The sequence below is a fragment of the Lissotriton vulgaris genome, chromosome 2_1 (assembly GCF_964263255.1).
Source record: "Lissotriton vulgaris chromosome 2_1, aLisVul1.2, whole genome shotgun sequence".
Classification (NCBI taxonomy): Eukaryota; Metazoa; Chordata; class Amphibia; order Caudata; family Salamandridae; genus Lissotriton; species Lissotriton vulgaris.
The window spans coordinates 1,537,574,713-1,537,593,835 of NC_141687.1; the positions used below are offsets into that span (position 1 = coordinate 1,537,574,713).

Below are 19,123 nucleotides of genomic sequence, written 5' to 3' on the forward strand. Positions count from 1 at the left end.
GCGGGCCATTAGGTTGCAAGAACTAAGGTGTCTAACAGTTGCGGAATCGGTGGACGTACATTTTGTAATTAAAATACAACAGGGCCACTTTCAATAAAATTATCTAGATATACATTTGCGGGCAAGTACCATGGGTGACGTTAATTCGAACTTTCAATAGTACACTAATCAATAACACATCAGAACTTAATATCAATAGGGATGTCGAAATATTCAATCAATTCTCGTCCCCGCCCGCCATGAGCATCAAAACTGCATTCATATCTCGTGATATCAAGGTTGTTCAACCAGTACACAACAAGGAGTTACGAGTCCCATTTATACCGGCGCCATTTTGGGCGAGGCCGGGCAGGTCCAGGATATAGTCAAAATGTCTCCACCAACCATCCGCCAGACCAGAACCCCTTTCGGCCCTTTATGCTACAAGATGGTGTCTTCCATTCAGAAAATATTGTTGGCAGCATTTTGAAAGGAAAGATAAACAGCCGTTCTCCTAGTGAGTCTCACATTGTTACATTTAGGAAGAATGTTGAAGAGTAGTATGTTGAAAATCTGAAGCCATTGTTCTACAAACTCTCAACCAGCCTTGGATGGAAAAAAAAATCCTGAAGAATGTACAAACTGAAAACCAATTTTTGTCTGTATAGCATCAACAGCAACGCTTGACTCAGCTTTGTGTGAAGCCGCCATTTTGATTCAATCATTAACGTCCCCCTGCACACATTCAGGGACCTGGTCGTGTCTTCAGGTCAAACGGATTGTGGGACAAGATGCAGAAAGGAAAAGGAAAATAGTTCCGCCGGACCCCGGGAGCCGGCCGCCTATGTCATGGGCGATCTTTGGCCACACCAGGGCGATAGTGAAGCTGCAGCAGGTGCAAATAAGCTTCAGACAGTGTTACAAGCACTGCTCAGAACTCTCAACTATGACACCACCTCGGTGCCATCCGGATCTTGGCGCCTTGTGCTGGTTCCGGCCTATTCACACATCGGTCCGCTACTGACACCACCTCACAGGCCAACGGGGCACCCCACGCCGACTTTCGGCGCAGCATTGTAGGTTGGCCACACCAGAGCAGCAACTTGCTAAACACCACCTCGGTGCCATCCAGATCTCGGCGCGTTGTGCTGCCTTCGGCCTACTGTAGCCGCAAGTGCGGACGCAACTCAACTGGATAGCGAGTGAAACACCAAGGGGCGCCCCACTGCAGCCGAGGAGCCTCCATCTTGGGGGCGACGCACAGCATCACCAATGCAGTCAGATCCTCAAACAGCCCCCACTGACTGACGCGACCTCACAGGCCAACGGGGCGCCCCACGCCGACTTTCGGCGCAGCATTGTAGGATGGCCACACCAGTGCGGCAACTTGCTGGACACCACCTCGGTGCCATCCGGATCTCGGTGCGTTCGAGTCACTGTACCGCAAGAGTGACCGCAACTCAGCTGGACACACCGTATTTCGGCGCAGCATTGTAGGATGGCCACACCAGTGCGGCAACTTGCTGGACACCACCTCGGTGCCATTCAGATCTCGGCGCGCTGTGCTGCCTTCGGCCTACTGTAGCCGCAAGTGCGGACGCAACTCAGTTGGACGGCGAGTGAAAGGCTAAGGGGCGCCCCACTGCAGCCGAGGAGCCTCCATCTTGGGGGAGACGCACAGCCTCCACTGACTGACGCGACCTCACAGGCCAACGGGGCGCCCCACGCCGACTTTCGGCGCAGCATTGTAGGATAGCCATACCAGTGCAGCAACTTGCTGGACACCACCTTGGTGCCATCCGGATCTCGGCGCGTTGTGCTGCCTTCGGCCTATTCGCACATCGGTCCGCTACTGACGCCGCCTCACGTGCCAACGGATTTTTTACGCTTTTTATAGCCCTATGCCGCATAACAGGTCATGTGATTTGTTTATAAAACTTTTCATTGGTTCATTTTACTTTTAGTTTCCTAATGATGGAAGGCTTGGTCATATGACCTAAAAATAACACTTTTCATTGGTTTAGAACATTTTTTTTTCCCAAACGATGAAAGCCCCACCTTGTTTCTGGATGTTTCAGACTGAAGCTGGCGTCAGCATGAAAGCACCAACATCTCGTGGCTCCGTCGTGGTCATTCCGCGAGCAATCATGGCAGCCGCTCCCCACCGGAAGCCTGCAGGAGTCGAGGGCCCCCAAGACTTTTATAGAAGCTTCACGGCTGAGGGGACGCTTTCGAGAATGGGGTCCAAGACCTAGCAGACAAGCGTCCGAGTTCGAAGGTGTCCCAGGGCCATTTTAGTGGACCAGGCCCAAAAAGGAAAGAGCCTGCCGCCATTTTGAGAGTCCTGTGGCAGCCGCTTATCGCTGCACCGCAAGAGTGGGCGCAACTCAACTACATGGTGAGCGAGATGCTGTAGCCGCAAGAGCGGGCGATAACCAGCTGAATGGAGGATGAGGCACAGTGTAGCAAAAGCGAGCAGAATGGCAACTGAAACGGTAAAGGGGCGCCCCAGTACAGCCGACGAGCCTCCACCTGGGGAGGCCCGTTCATGCCGCCTCCCCCCCCCCCCCGGGGCGCCCCACGCCGTTTTTCCGAGCAGCATTGTAGGATGCCAAAACCAGTGCGGCAACTTACTGGACATCACCTGGTTGCCATCCACATCTCAGCGCGTTCTGCTGCCTTGGGACTATTCGCACAACAGACCACTACTGACGAGGCCTCCCCCCGCACCACCCGGGATGCCCCACGCCGTTTTTCGGAGCTGCATTGTAGGATACCAAAAACCAGTGCGGCACCCAGGTAACATCACCTGGGTGCCGTCCAGAACTCAGCACGTTGTGCTGCCTTGGGACTATTCGCACAAAACACAGCTACTGACCATTGTTGCTTCTTTTTTAAAAAAATGTTTAAATGTATTTACTGTTTTTGTTGCGTTGTATATATTTATAAGTTATTAAAATGTTATAATCCTACTACTTTGTTGGAGTGCTATGTATTTTTAATGTGACACATAATTGTGAAGACTTTGATGTACAAAAAGGCATCCCTGGAATCTTCCGCTTCAGGCTCGGACCCACACACCCTCACAGTGAGAATCCCCTCCCCAAGCACAATACAGGATGGTTATCAGATAGTAGGAACGCGTGTGGTGTGACGGATCTCATGGGGTGGGGGCCTTCATCTACTGTAACTCCTTTGAAGAGGGATGATTCTCATACATGCCAACATTTCAGAAGAGCAAAGTGGGAGATTTTTTTTTTAAAAATCGGGAGAATGGGGCCTTGAATCGGGTTATTGTCATGTGTGGGCTTTGGAAGTGTGCTGCTGCAGGATCGGACATTTCAAACTCAAATGCACGTTCTTTTTCTTACCTTTCCGAAGCATGGAGCGCAATAGCAGGCAGAGAAAGGGTGATGCAAGTGTTGAACACTGCCTGGCCTGGAAAGTTGCTGGCAGTGCCCCCCCGCCCCCCGCCCGCTCCTGAAACAGGGCACACACACCGCCGCCCGAGTACTTCACACATCTTTAAAAGACCATGCGCTTGTTAATGAGGCTTAAATGGTTTATCACCCCTTCTAGAGCCCCTGCATCGGCCCTCTGACATTTCCTGGAAGAATTAGCACGTAACACAATACCAAGCCCTGTCAGCTGAAACCCCCGAGGAATCGGGTTTTTGCTTGCAGGAATCGGGAGGCGGGAGACTAGCACTGAAATCGGTAGTCTCACGCCTGAATCGGGAGGGTTGGCATGTCTGGATTCTCTACAGCTGGGGCCTTAAACTACATCCGCAGGGCTAGGTGATAGCCTGGGACCGGCCTGGACAATCGGACACAGAGGAAGAGGAGTGTCAGAGGGTGCGGTAGTGAATAGGTTGAAAGGGAGGTGTCGGGCGGGCACGGGGTGTGATTCTCAGGGAAGAGCAGCGCAGATGGGGGGAGGTTTATGGCCCATGCATGAGAGAGATAGCGGGGGTGACCAGTGCGTGGGGGAGATGCTTGCGAGGGTGGGGAGCCGTGCTGAGAATCGACGGCGTGCAGAGAGTGGGTCTGGTCAAGGCATCTAAAATGGCTGCCGTGCACGACAAAATTGTGGCATTGGAAAAAAGGCAAGATGGCGCAGACAATGTTTATCAATAAGGATTAATTTATAAGAAAATATTTTATCGCAGTGACAAAATGGCGGTCAACACTTCCTGATTTCCATCGAATCGAACGTTAACAGACGTCACGCAGCAAAAAAAATAAAACGCTCACGCACAGCCGCTGGAAGACATGTATCAACATATATGAGCCTCCTCAGCCACCCTCAGAAAACATAAGGGATCAGGATACGTCTCCCGTACCCGCTTATACCTAGTAATTTAATTAAATCGAAACACAAAATGGCGAATTCCCGTTTCGCTACCAGTTTGCGGCCCGGTTCGCGATCCGGGAAGCGCTTCTACCGTGAAAAATCAATTTTTTTTTATTTTCCCCACGGGACCCTTTAATAACCCCAACATCATTCCTAGGGGGTCAAGAGGGGTCTACCTTGCCCCCTTTCATTAAATTCCCCCTTCGTTTTTCACCTCTTCTTGTCTCTCGATCCTACCGAGAGACAAGATGGCGGCCGCACCAGACTGTTTAGAATGTTGACAGACACCGGAGAGCCAATCAGCATTGCTTCGCAAAGCCCCGTGACGTGAAAAGTACGCGATCTGGAGCGCTATCTGGGACGCTGTCACAGATATATAAATTTTTTAAAACGTTAATTTCTCAAAATCCACTGGAGCACATATATTGAGACCCAGCAAAGGCACATCGGGCTAACAGTCCCTACAATTTTGCCAAGTTTCGTGTAAATCCATTCAGCCGTTCGAGCTAAAAGTGAGGCCAAACGCCCTATGGAAATTAACATGGGAAAAACGCGTTTTGGGACCCCCCTTTTTTCTCGGCCCCCCCTTAACGAAACCCCCCCAAATTTTCAGGGGCTGCTCAGAAACAGAATGTGCCATTTTCCTGAAAATTTCAGCCGATTCCGTCCACGAACGCTAAAGTTATTAGACATAGAATTTTCAAAAGTCCCATAGGAAAAAAATCCTAACTATATATACCTACTGGCTATCGCCAGTAGGTAATATATATATATATATATATCCAAGAAGACACTGTCTTTTTCCTTTCACACGACAGAGAGTCAAGGCCCAATTCTGCTTGTTAAGTGATTTTATTCGGCAACAACACCCAACGCGTTTCGCAGCCTTCGCCGCTTGCTCACGAGTGCCCAACGCCAGCACCCGCTGTGGAGCGATCCTGTGAGCAGACCACATTGAACGAAATATATATATATATATATATATATATATATATATATATATATATATATATATATATATATATATATATATATATATTTCTCACCACGTTCTCCTAACAAGAGAGTACGTAGACGACACACCAGGAGTTTGCTGTGCTGTGGAAATTTATTGGCTGCCAATAAATTTCCACAGCACAGCAAACTCCTGGTGTGTCGTCTACGTACTTTCTTGTTAGGAGAACGTGGTGAGAAATAAATTGGGCTTCTGGGACCCCAGAGACGACCCACTCGCGAGCGGGTACTAGCGTGTACCGGGAATCTGTGTCTGATATATATATATATATATGTATATATATATATATATATATATATATATATATATATATATATATATATATATATATATGTATATATATAAGCCGGCATGCGATTAAAGAAAATTTGAGCACCGCAGAATCTGGTCCATGCATTGTGTCCCTTGTGCGAGCTGTGATGAGCTGTTTCTGCTCAGGGGAAACTTTGGTTTTGCAATATATATATATATATATATATATATATATATATATATATATATATATCTTCGAACCACTCCCGATCCTTCTCAGACATCGACACCGTCACTCAAGTGAGCTTTGCCATTCCAGCTTAGTTTATTTTATATTATTCGCTTTGACGCATTTCGGCACACCTGCCTTGTTGACATATATATATATATCCATGAACACCTCCTTTGCAATGAAAGAGTGAAAGCCACAGCGGGGGAACATCAAGGAGGCGCCTTTATTTCAATAGATGACACATGCCAGGCAAATGCATTTCGGCCACTAAGCCTTCTTCAGTACCCGGTAAGTGTTGCAGGAGGCGTGCCCAGTCTCTGAGGAAGTATGTCAGGCTCTGTGCTGGTTGGCTGAAACCTAATCACTCCCCCTCTAAGTGGAAAAACAACACCCTTAATGCTGTCCATTACGTAGTAATGAACTGACAATCCCAGAATGCACTGTTCCTGGTGATGCTGGGGTAGGTTAAAACCAAATAGCTGGATGGATGTATGCAGGTGAGTCACGGAAATGGACACAGTCATTATCCTGATGTGTCCAACGAAGCAAAGCACCCCTTCGAGTCCCCTCACCGCACCAACCTTCTATCCGAGAGTCTATTAGGCGAGGGCTCTAATGTCAGTGCATCAGGCCTGGTGTGAGGCAGAGTGGCCTCAGCATCAATTTTCTTCATCCTGGATTGTGAAGGTGGGCTCTGAATGATCCGATACCTCGGCAAACACCACAGGAGCAACCGTGGCCACCCAGGCCAGTGAACACCAGAGCCGACTTGCGATGTGGGGGCTTCCAAAAGCGTGTCACTGGCCAACACGCTGAAGAAATCCACAAACACCTCTTTTGCAAGAAATGAGTGGAAGCCACAGCGGGGGAACATCAAGGAGGCCGCTTTATTTCAATAGATCACACATGGCAGGCAAATGCATTTCGGCCGTTGCGCCTTCTTCAGTGCCCGGTAAGTGTTGCAGGAGGCGTGCCCAGTCCCTGAGGAAGTATGTCCCGCTCTGTGCTGGTTGGCTGAAACCTAATCACTTCCCCTCCAAGTGCAAAAACAACACCCTTAATGCTGTGCTTGTTCTATGCCTGTTCCTGGAGTTTCTTCTGAACATTGTGAGCAAGGTGGATAAACACTCCCTTTTGTTATTCTGTTCTGGTCAGGCACTAGCACTTAGACAAAACATACCAATGCAGCTATTTTTGCTGGAGAATCATACTTTGAGATTATGGGGATGCATGTTTAGGTAACACAAACTTGGAGAGGGACCTTTCCAGGGAGAAGAGCAACCCGCACCTGTGATGTAGAAATACAATCTATGGCCTGAGGTAAGGGGGCTGCTGACAAAGCCCAGAGATCTTCTATTATATAATAATACTTCTGCTTACCAAGGGGAGGGTGGTTAGGCCTTATTGTCCGTTAGCCACTGGCTTTATAAAATGACTTCTCCCTTTATGATATATGGCCTTGATGCAATGCTAACTGTATTGCTATTATGCATTCTGCTGCTGGTAGTGGCTTGAATACTGCATTTTAGAGCAGGTTAGTTAAAATAAATATTTTAATTTCGTGTCTCGGTCAGATCTTATTGTGGCCAAGTATGAGAGTGTTGGTGAAAAGTGTGTCTTGTTACCGCAATTCCTGGGAGATCTGGGAGTGTTGTATTCTGGAGTGTCTAATCATTGGGTTTTCCATTTGGGAGTTGAAGAGCGAGTGAGACACTATAGCTAGCCGGTCCTGGGCTCGTGGGCACTAAGGCAGTAGGAAGGCTAAGGGCCAGAAGCATCAAAGGGTGTTGCCCATTCTGTGTCTATGGGAAAAAGTGCTGATGCTTATGGCCCTCAGCCCCTATACACTGAGGTCCCATAATCCTGTGCATAGTTCTGTGTATGTGCAGAATCCCTGCAACAGAGGAAGGCCGCATGGACCCCCCCCCATGGGCTTTTTACAGCCTGAGGACCACTGACTCTCCAGAGCTTTACACCAAGAAGCAGTGGGGCGTGCAGGGCCACACATCCCAGGGGCCATCACCTCCCCAGGTCCAGAATTTAAAATATATGTGGGAGGGGGGATGCACTGCATATCCAGTCTCAGGGACCACCACCTCCCTGGGGCCGGCCCATGAATTCTAAAGAAGGAGCTGAGCGTCCTCCTATGGAGCCATTAACGTTCTTGGAACTGCCACCTCCCCAGGGCCAGCTCCTGCTATGTCCTAGGGTGCCGGCCATTGGACATAGCAAAACCAAACACTCTCATTCCAACAGGTGGGGGCTGTCAAAATGCTTCTGCTTGCTGGAAGCGGAGGTTTCATCTTTTTCCCGGGCAGGGAAAGAGATGAATCTATTGATCCTGTACACTGGGAGCTGCCTTTTCAACCTCCTTGCATGCAGTAGTAATGCCGGCTCCCCCCGCAGGCCCCAACAGTGGTCTATGGATGCCCTGGGTGGGCTTCAGGGCACCTAGGAAAGAGTAGTGGCTGGACCTCAGGGAATGGGGTCCCTGTGGATAAATTCGGCCTGGGACGGTAGCCACGTGAGACCCATTACACTTCAGTCGAGCTCCGGAGGATGGGGTCCCCGGGCCAAAATTGCCCGGGAAAGGGGGGCTGCGCAGCCCACCTCGCTCATTAAGTCATGGTCGGGACCCAGGGGATGGGCTCCCTTTGGCCATTTGCCCTGATGCTCATTTCACAAAACTAAACCTCAACGGTAAGCACTTCTACATATACACATAGCTGGTGCCCCCATTTAAGCTCCACTTCTGTAAAGGACCTATGATCTTAAGCAAAGGCAAAGTGAGTGTATTTTATCAGCTATTACATATTGAAAAATTATCTGAAATGCTTGAAATGATATTGTGTTTCTCGATATTATGTCATAGAACCAATTAGCGACCAGAGGATCCAGTTGTTCAATACATTCCCACTAGTGGCTTAATCTAAATAACTCCTCAAAATATATTTATCTTGGAAATGTTATAATTTTTCAGATCAAAGTTTTCTAATTTTCAGTTGAGCTGAAGTTTTCCCAATCTAGGCCTTAGTATAGGGTCAGTTCAATGAATATAAAATATATTCTCTCTAATGTGTATCAAAATGTTTTTGACAGATACTGTTTAGCCATCAAGGGATGTTAAATCCAGTCATGTTTGAGCTAATAATAGTGTTTATAACTAAGGCATAAAAATGCCCTGTGATGTGTTTGTGTGAACACAAAAATGCTTGTGGGCTTCAAGGTGTAGCACCCAATCCATGGGGTTTGTTTAGGGAAATACAGAAGCAATAGCACATCCTTGCACACATTGGATCAGTCACATAATTCAAAGCTTGTTTGTATCTAAAGTCTACTTTAAACATTGGTTTGAAACTTCTACACCAAGAAAGGTTTTGGAAATATATTAATAAATTACACTCTTTAAGCGTATTAGTTTACCAGATTTAAAGATCACTTCAAACAAGTGTCTCTTAAGAACTGATTACCAATCTCTCTGTAGGCATTTAACAGACTCTGGGGCATATTACCAAGGGCCCTTATCGCCGCTTTAGCTGGACTTTTTACAGCTAAAGCGGCGATAATTTCCTCGCCCAATTACCAAGCTGTCGCTAACACCAGTTAGCGACAGCTTGTAGGCGATAGCAAGCATTTTGGGGCCCGCTTTGCATGTCTGCGATATTTATCACTAATGACATGCAAAGTGGGCGTGTCAAAATGTTAGCGACTGAAAACAGTCGCTAGCATCGCTATCGCCTATGATCAACACAGGCGTAGCGTTGGAAATATTCGCGCTAAGCGCAAATATCTCCAAAAGCTAACGCCTGCCCTGACCAGTTCTTAGTCATGTTATCCAATGGGAGGTGGATAACATGGCTAAGAGCATTGTCACGCTAATGCGTGAATATCGCTGTATTGACAGCGATATTCACGCATTTTGCCTGATTTTTATCACTTTTGAGATAAACCTTGCTAATAGCAAGTTATATCAGCGATAAAAACAGGTGAAGGGCGGCGATAAAAATATTACCGCTAACCCTACTTAGCGATAAATATCGCAGTAGGTTGGTAACATGCCCCTCTATTCTCACCTTTTAGTGAAAGTCTACCTACTTTTCATAATGAATACTTTCATCATAATTTGGGGTGTATCTGACAATGTCGAAAGGGCCTTTGAATAGCCACTATATTTACCAAAGTTAGCAACACGCCTTGATGAATCTGACATGAGGTGTCTTCACTGACTGGACATAAGGAACTCTAAAGTATGTGAGTAAGGCTTTTAATATGGGGAAGGAGAACAATTTTCTTTGGCTGATTCTCTGTTACCACCCTCCTGTAAATCAGACCAAAACTCTCCAGTGGTCTTGAAGTATACAACAGTCTCCTGGATGGAATGTTAACGGTTGCCTTGGAAATATTTTTAGTTGAAGAAATAGAAAAATGTATATTCAAAAATAGGTTGCACAGTACTATAAGGAGAGCATGAAGATGAAGGGTTTATGTCATCCTTTAAAGAGCAGTTGCACAGTGCATGCATAATGATACTGCATGCATTGAGGCATGCTATGAAAGTTGTCTTGGTAGCAGTTAGGCACCCTTCTCCACTGTTTCCACTCAAGGTAGCTCTCTGATGCAGCCCCTCTAAGATGGTTCAACCTGCTTTCACCAGTATATTTTCTGATATCTTACCCAGGCAGTCTTGAGCTCTGATATTGGCTCCATTGTCAAGAAGTAGTTGAACAATCTTCTTACTCCCTAAGCATGCTGCGAACGATAAAATGTGCTCACCTGTCAAGGATGGAGGAAAAACATAAGTAATAATTTGAGGGCACAGCAGGGCTACAATGAGATGGAGAAAGTAAAGTTAAAAAGTGCAGGGATACACCTTCTACCACAGTGTAAGAGATTGGTCATATATCAGTAAAGAGTTTAAAATATTCCTCAGAAAGGCATATTTGCAACATCTCCTCCTCACAAGCTAAACTCATAGCCTTTCTATTCCACAAATCGCTCCCTTATGCTTTTCACCCCCTTCATTTATTTTTTATCATTCATTCTCATTGTCTTGCTGTATAATATCAGATTTCTAATTGAAAAGGTTTGCACTTGAGATACTAAGCCCCTGCTTTAAAGAAACCCAATAATCTGTTAACCTCCAAAAATGTATATTTTTCTCCTAAAATGTAACGCCATCAGAGGATTCTTCACTGAAGGGAATTCATCCAAGATGACGATGTAATTCCTCAGTGGAAATTATACTTATGAAAGAAATATGTTTTCCTTCTTTGCAGAGTATTATTCATCGCCACCCTTCTTTACACTTTACAATGGGCCTGATTTATAAGTGGGTGGTAAAGGAAATCTGCAAGAAATGTGTTGAAGCTCTATTATACTTCCTCTCCCCTCCTTCAGCCCATTTAGCAGCAATAAGCAGCTATCTCTTACAGAAGACTGTTCTGGTGGCTAACAATATGGCTGATCCACACAGAGGGTACTTCCTACATAGGGGTCAATTCCGATGTCATTCTGAAAGGCTCCAAACGGGATTCGGAAAAAAGCAAATATGACTCAGAGCGTGGGTTTCCTACCGATTAGTTCTCCGTTCCAAATGACTAAGTACAATGCGAGGAAGCCATCTGTGTCGATCGAATTGGTTCCAAACCCGAATCAGTCAGTCTGATTCGTTTGCAGCTGATTTGTTCAGATCAATGGGCCAACTTTTCGAACGAGGGAGTACGATACCAGATTCTGCCAGCAATATAGAAATCGGTTTTAACTAGATGAATGGGCTCTGGGAATCGGACTTCAGGGGCTGTCGCAGGCCCTCTTCATGAGGGGCCCTCCAAATTAGTCACAGGGAGGTACCCCTTTCCATGCATGCACAGTGTAGTGGGCACCATGTGGTGCCTGCCACAGGGTGCACGATTTTCCCCACCCACCCCTTTTTACAATGGAAGCCTGTGTACGTGTCCGGTACACAGGCTCCCATCGACCAAACTGAGTCTGCACTATACGGACACATGTAAAACAGTCATTTGGACCCATGTAGTGCACAAGCAATCAACTTAGACTTATAGAGCACGAATAATCACCCATGAGGGTATCAGGGCACTAGGTTCCCGCTGAGATCAGTCCAAAAGCCAGGCTCATGAGTTCTTTTCTGAATTCCAGGAGAGAGGATGTTGTTCGGATTGAAGGGGAAGGTCGTTCCAGGGCTTGATGGTGAGGTAGGAGAAGGATCTACCTCCACTGTTGCTTTGGCAGATGTCGGTAGTGTGCGCAGAGTTTTTGTGGAAGCTCAGGCAGTGATTGATGTATGAGGGTCCTTCGTCACGGAGGGCCTTGTATCCGTGTATCAGCATCTTGAATTGGCATCTTTTCTCAATGGATGGCCAGTCGAGGTTCCTGAGGTGCGGGTGATGTGGGTTCATTAAGGGAGGATGAGTCTGGCATCTGAGTTCTGTATTGTCTTAAGCAGGGGTGGCTCCTCTGCTAAGAAGGAGGAACGTCACCACACGGCTGTGAGCAGGTGAAAAAGGACAAATAAAAGGATAATAATTCAATGTTATTATCAGTTTGTTTTTCCGTTGTTGCTCTGCTGGTCATGGGTGGGGTGGGGCTGGGCTGCATCAGAGGAGAAGGGAGAGGAGTGGTGGCACTCTGTAAGTGCGCATAACAGTTTGTCCGCCGTCTTGGGCCAGCCAAACATTCATGCGCACTTAGCATGTTCTCCACCAGGCTGTGTTGCACAGCCTGGGTGGAGAACATGCCCAGGCTCCCAGTCCCTCTCTGAGCACTGAACCACGGCGCTCAGACCAATCTGCTAGACTGCTATCGGCAGCATCGTGATTGGCCAGGGTAGTCTGGAAGCCTGGGTGCTTCTTGTTCCTTGAGCCCAGGAAGTGGGCAAAGAGGACCAAGAGGTAATGGCTGACAGACAGGTAAGTGACTTTCTTTTCATCCCCCCTATCCCCATGAATGCCCACCCACCCAGTTAGATAGCAGCCACTGGTCTGGAGTCTCTTCAGGAGTTAGGTGGTGATTCCAGTGTAGAATGCATTGCTGTTATCCAGCCTAGGTGACTAGAGCTTGAGTTACAGTTTTCCTGGTGCTCACAGGGAGACATCTGAAGATCTTGCAGTGTATGCTGAGTGAGAGGAAGCAGGTGGAGGAGAGCGTTGATCTGGCATTGCATGGTGAGTTAGCTGTCTAGTATGATGCCAATGTTGTGGGAGGGATCTGTCAGTGTGAGTTCAAGTCCGGAGGGCCACCAGGTGTCATTCCCAAGGGAGGTGGTGTTTCAAAAGGTCAGCACTTCTGTCTAGCTTGTGTTGATTTTTCAGGCAGTTGGTCTTCATCCAGTCAGCAGCGCTTGTTATGCCGTTGTGAAAGTTGGTTCTCATGGTTCAGGAGTTTTCTGTGAGTGAGAGGATGTGCTGGGAGTAATCTGAATAGAATATGATGTTGAAGCCATGGGTTCTGATGATGTTAGCCAGGGGTGTCATGTAAGTGCTGAACAGGGTGGAGATGAGGGATGAGCCTTGAAGGAGGCAGCAGATGGTGCTCTTGGGTTTCGAAGTGGAGGGTGAAAGGTAGATTCTCTGGGTTCATCCTGTGACGAAGGAGGGCATCTCCCTGAATACCGTTGTGATGGATTATCTTGATGAGTGTGTGGTGGGATAGGGGTTTGAATGCTACTGAGAGGTCTAGGAGGTCTAGGTAAAGCATAGCAGCTTACACCGAGAGCAGCCAGTGACTGCCGGTGTGGTTGGAGACGCTGTGGGGGTGAATCCCTCCGACTATAGAGAGTCTGTGGAGCTAGTGGAGAAAGTAGAAGCAGTGGCGGTTGCTGAAGAGTAGACAACCAGTCTCTCAATCCAGACTAGTTACCCATCACATTCACAGCGAAGTGGGATTACAATAGATTAAAATAGAGTACTTGGTTACGCCACTCAGGAGCTCGCGCTCACAAGCAAAGTCAAACTAGCAAAAGCTCCTGATACAACTATAGAGGGTTTGAGGTCAGGAAAAATCCCGCAAGCACCTATGCGCAAAAGCAGGAGAAAGGTGCTTACAAAAGATCTAACCCGGTTTGCAAACAAAAGTAAAATACAAGAGGAGCCTATATTACAAAAAAAGAGATTGGTTCTGCTTTTAACTCCAGAACCATTTAAGTTTGGGGGGAAGTACAAGAAGCAGAAATTTCATTTCCTAAAAGACCCAATGGCTGCAATTTACGCGACACTGACGAGACATCTGGTTTACAAAGCCCAATAAAACCAATAAACCTGATAACTAAAAAAAAAAAAAGGAGAAACTAGCCTTATTCACTTGAAACTACAAACAAACCAACAACAACAATTACAACAACAACAAAAAAACACTAGAAGTGGACAGGAAAAAAGCGCTGGAGCAGTAGCTCAAGATAAAAATTCAATCAGAAAATGGCTGATAAAAACAACAGCGCAGGTACACCAATCATTGATTACGCAAAGGAAGAGGAGGAAAACTGAGAAAGTGAAAAAAAGCAAAGGAAAAAGGAAATGTAAGCCAAACGGAAAACCAAGACAACGTGCAAAACGTAGAGTGGTCAAGATTCTTTTCAATTTCCGAGGAGAAATAACTTAACGAAGCTCTTAAATGTAATACACAATCGGAAGAAGTTCATCAGGAAAATTGGGAAATGAACACAATAAAACCGGACCTGTTTCAAAAAAGGAAAACAGGGGAGGAAGGGGGGGGCAGCTTCAACACCCATTAAATTCACATGTAACTTGTACCAACGAGAGGATCAAAATAATGAGAACATCGGTCAACCCCAAGAAAGAGAATAAATACTGGGCCCGATTCACAGAACTAACTTAAGACGAAATCCTAAACTTACTACCATTTTCGTATTCACAGAAGGCACTTACTCATTTTGGTATTCACAGAAGACACTTACTCATTTCGGTATTCACAGAAGTTAGGAGTCCTAACTTTAAGACTCCTAAATGCCTTCTGTGAATTCCGAAAGTCCTAAAGTTAGGATTTTTCTCAATTTAGTAGTAGTAAAGTTAGGACTCCTAACTTTAGGATTCCTAAATGCCTTCTGTGAATACCGAAAGTCTTAAAATTAGGATTTTTCTCAATTTAGTAGTAGTAAAGTTAGGACTCCTAACTTTAGGACTCCTAAATGCCTTCTGTGAATACCGAAAGTCTTAAAATTAGGATTTTTCTCAGTTTAGTAGTAGTAAAGTTGAGAAAAATCCTAATTTTAAGACTTTTGGGGCCAGATGTATGTCGGTCGGTAACGGCCGAAAATCGGTATTTTCGGCTTTTTCCGATCGGTAAATAGGTTATCGCTATGTAGGGGGCATTATTTTACCGAATCGGTAAAATTACCGATTCAGTAATTTTACCGATTCAGTAAAATAAAAAATCGGTAAATTTACCGAATGTGAGCACCCAGATGTAGGTGGGACTCTTCAGAGTCCCAAAGGCCTTACCGAATCGGTATTTTACCATCAAATCCAATTTGATGGTAAAATACCGATTCCGGTGTGCATGCACATGTTTGCATGCACACCTATGCCATGTGACAGGCAGACCTACCCTCTGGCACCCGAGCCTGCTTTGGGGGTGCCAGAGGGTGTCAAAGTGACACCCCCTGCAACCTTGTGAAATTCGGTATTTACCGATTCAGTAAATACCGAATCGGTAATGCCCATTCATTCCTATGGGCTTCAAAGCCCATAGGAATGAATGGGCTTTACCGATTCGGTATTTACCGAATCGGTAAATACTGAAATCATCCGATTCGGTATTCCAGCACATCTGGAATACCTACATGTCCACCCCATAGATTTACCGATTTTTAATTACTGAATCGGTAAAATTCGGTAATTGAAAATCGGTAAATCTATTTCACCTACATCGGGCCCCTGGTATCAACAGAAGGCATTTAGGAGTCCGAAAGTAAGGAGTCCTAACTTTACTACTACTAAATTGAGAAAAATCCCAATTTTAAGACTTTCGGTATTCACAGCAGGCATTTAGGAGTTCTAAAGTAAGGAGTCCTAACTTTACTACTACTAAACTGAGAAAAACCCTAATTTTAAGACTTTCGGGATTCACAGAAGGCATTTAGGAGTCCAAAAGTTTGGAGTCCTAACTTTACTACTACTAAATTGAGAAAAATCCTAATTTTAAGACTTTCGGTATTCACAGAATGCATTTAGGAGTCCTAAAGTTAGAAGTCCTAACTTTAATATTACTAATTCGAGAAAAATCCTAACTTTAAGACTTTCGGTATTCACAGAAGGCATTTAAGAGTCCTAAAGTTAGGACTCCTAACTTCTGTGAATACCGAAATGAGTAAGTGCCTACTGTGAATACCAAAATGAGTAATTGCCTTCTGTGAATACCAAAATGGTAGTAAGTTTAGGATTTTGTCTTAAGTTAGTTCTGTGAATCGGGCTCACATTCGCCAATCACGATCTCATCAGTCAGCGGAATTGACTGAATATCGGGGATTATGATGCAACCCAATAATAATATAACAAATACTTGGAGTGAATCATTGCTAAAGTCTCTGCAGCATGTAATTGATGTTTTAAACTTTCAATTCGATACATTAGAGGTTCCAGTAGGTCTCATGAACCTAATTGCACTGCATATAGCAGGAATAAACACAAAATTGGACATAATCGCAGCTCAAATCACAAAAGGTAATAATAATGTTGCACAAACAAAATGAAAACCGTTCGATCAAAGCTGCGGATGTGGACATATAATAGACAAACTGGAGTCCCTTCCTCAAATATTGCCTGAAATTTTACGTGTTGAACAAGACTCAGGAAAGCCAGGAGAAAACCGCTTAACTGATCAAAATGGGGAAAAAATCAGAACTGGAAAACAAGGAAGGACGTGGCCTGTCCCGCCGCATGAAGATAATATAAAACCGATGGAAGTTAAGAAAACAAACGAAGATAGTAATGGTCAAAGTGGAAATAAAACAATAGATACACAAAGTTCATTAGTCATCCTAACAAAAACACAACGCAAGAGAGCACGGAAAGCTAGGAACAACACCGGCAAAAATGTTATTAAGGAAAGTAGTCTAACCTATGCTCAAAAGTCATGTAAAATAAAAATTGACTGAGAGGAAAAATCCACAAAGGTAGAACAACAAAAGCCCTAGATAGCACAGGGAGTCCTAGTACTTCGATGCAAAGTAAAGATAAAGCACTCGTAATGGTCCACAGGAAAACATTTACTGATTTGAATGTGGGATAAAAAAAGATAAATAACATAAAGATAACAGAGGAGGCAGAGGACAAAGGGCAGGAAAAAAAATTAGTAACAAACAACCAGGAAGAAGAAACAAATCGAGTGGAATTAAATGGTTTTCCAAACATAGAAATACATAAACAAGGAGCTAGTAAACAGAAGTAGAGAGAAACTTGATGCCGAGATTGTAGATCCAGCAAATAGAGCATTTACATTTGAACAAAAAGAAAATGCAAAAAGCATCAGTAATACAATAAAAATCACCCTGAACAAAGAAGGAAGGGTAAGCAAGCTACAGATTGAAAGGGAAACCATAACGGAAACTTCTTGGCTTGAAACAAGCCAGAAAACATCAAAGATTGAGCAAGAAAAAATCAACAGGGTGGATTTAAGATCAAAAATACCCACACAAGAAAGGGCCAGGGTAGAGATCGCAAGCCATCGATCAAATAACTTGCAGGCTCTTAGCAGGGAAGAACGGGAATTGTACCCAGCCCGAAACCAACAAATCGACCCAGTAGAGCATGGCCATAAATTGATTTTTTGGCCAGAATATTCATTTAAAGGCAGACTGGACACTCTAAACAAGGGAAACTTAATGAGACTGTTTAAGGCAATTCCAAAATTAAAGAAAATTACAACAGACGACCTCTTGGGTAGTTGAATTCATGCAAGTGGATAACGGGACAAATCTAGAAGCAACTTGCACAACATGGGCGTCAAAAGAAATAATAGAGTTGATATGCTCCAGAATAACGGTCTTTGAAGCCTGGGGTAAATAGTTAACATATCCAAAGCGCATAAAATATCCATATCCACTATTAAACAGGGAAATAAATCAGGCACCTAAAGCAAATCAAACAGGAACAATTTCTGTACTGAAGGGGGCAAGAAATACAAACCCAATATATCAAACAAACCGGGATACACAACTAAACAGCCTAACAATCAGACAACAAGATTCTGGGACTGAAGAACGGTGAGACTGGTCCTGGGTCCCACACAACCTGAACCAACATCGACCCTTATGAAAATTTAAAGGTGAGAGTGTGGCAGTGGGGAGCAAATCAATTATCTGTTCAAAAAGGAGAAACAATAAGAATTTGCTCCTGGAACACCCACGGGTTTAGGGAAATGGAACATGATCAAGAAACTATTGCCTTTTTGGGAAATTTCGCCATAATCCTATTGCAAGAAACTTGGAATTTAATACCAAGGCATATAGCAGGATATGAAGAACACCACGTAATGGCAGAAAACGTCTAAAACTATGGTCATCCTGGGGGGGGGGGCTATCAATGTACTTAATGGTAAAATATAACTGGAAATTAGAGGAGCTGGATTCCAGTGTAAATTGGATACAAGTTTTTAAACTGGAATGTAAGCAACCCATTCACATAGATTTGTGGAAATTACTGATTTTAAATATTTACATCCACCCGGAAAAAAGAAAGATTTTTAAACTTGCTAAATTTAATAAAAATACTACAAGAAATATATCAAAACCACAGTATGATAATCTCTGGCGATTTCAATTGCAATCTAATTGGGGTTTACTTAAACAAGAAAGGATGTCAGGGCGGGCCTGAATTACCTAGATGGAAGCAAGAATTGGAATCCCTAGGATTTGTAATTTTGAACGGGAACACAAAGGGTGACCAACCGGCAGGAGTCACCTATCTAAGTGGTAAGAAACAATCAATTTTTCCATTAAAAAACGGCCGTGGAGTGATCATTTTCCTCAAGAAACAGTATTTCACGTGAATTTGATGCATAAAAAGAGCACAGCATCCTTAGTTGTAATGCCTGAAGTTCATAATCAAAGGAGATTTAACTGGAGAGGAACAAATACGGATGAAATGATGAACACAGTGAAACAATATGTGGAGTATAATGGAGTAATAGGCGCCCATTTATTACAGGACAGGGGGAACCTGAGCGCGTCTTTGTTAGACAAATTTCCAGCAGGCTCAGCAGGAAAAACAGTGTACGGTTCTAGAAATAAACCATGGTACAACACAAAGCTGAAAGATCAG

At 44.8% G+C, this 19,123-nt stretch overlaps 1 protein-coding gene across 1 annotated transcript in view; it reads right to left on the minus strand.

Annotated features, from left to right (window-relative positions):
- LOC147732860 (transient receptor potential cation channel subfamily V member 6-like) overlaps positions 1–19,123 on the minus strand; it is a 232,520-nt gene that overhangs the window by 195,651 nt on the left and 17,746 nt on the right. Inside the window, exon 5 of the mRNA XM_086954916.1 lies at positions 10,506–10,604. Coding sequence (XP_086811042.1) covers positions 10,506–10,604 — 99 coding nt within the window. The remainder of the gene's footprint in view (positions 1–10,505; positions 10,605–19,123) is intronic.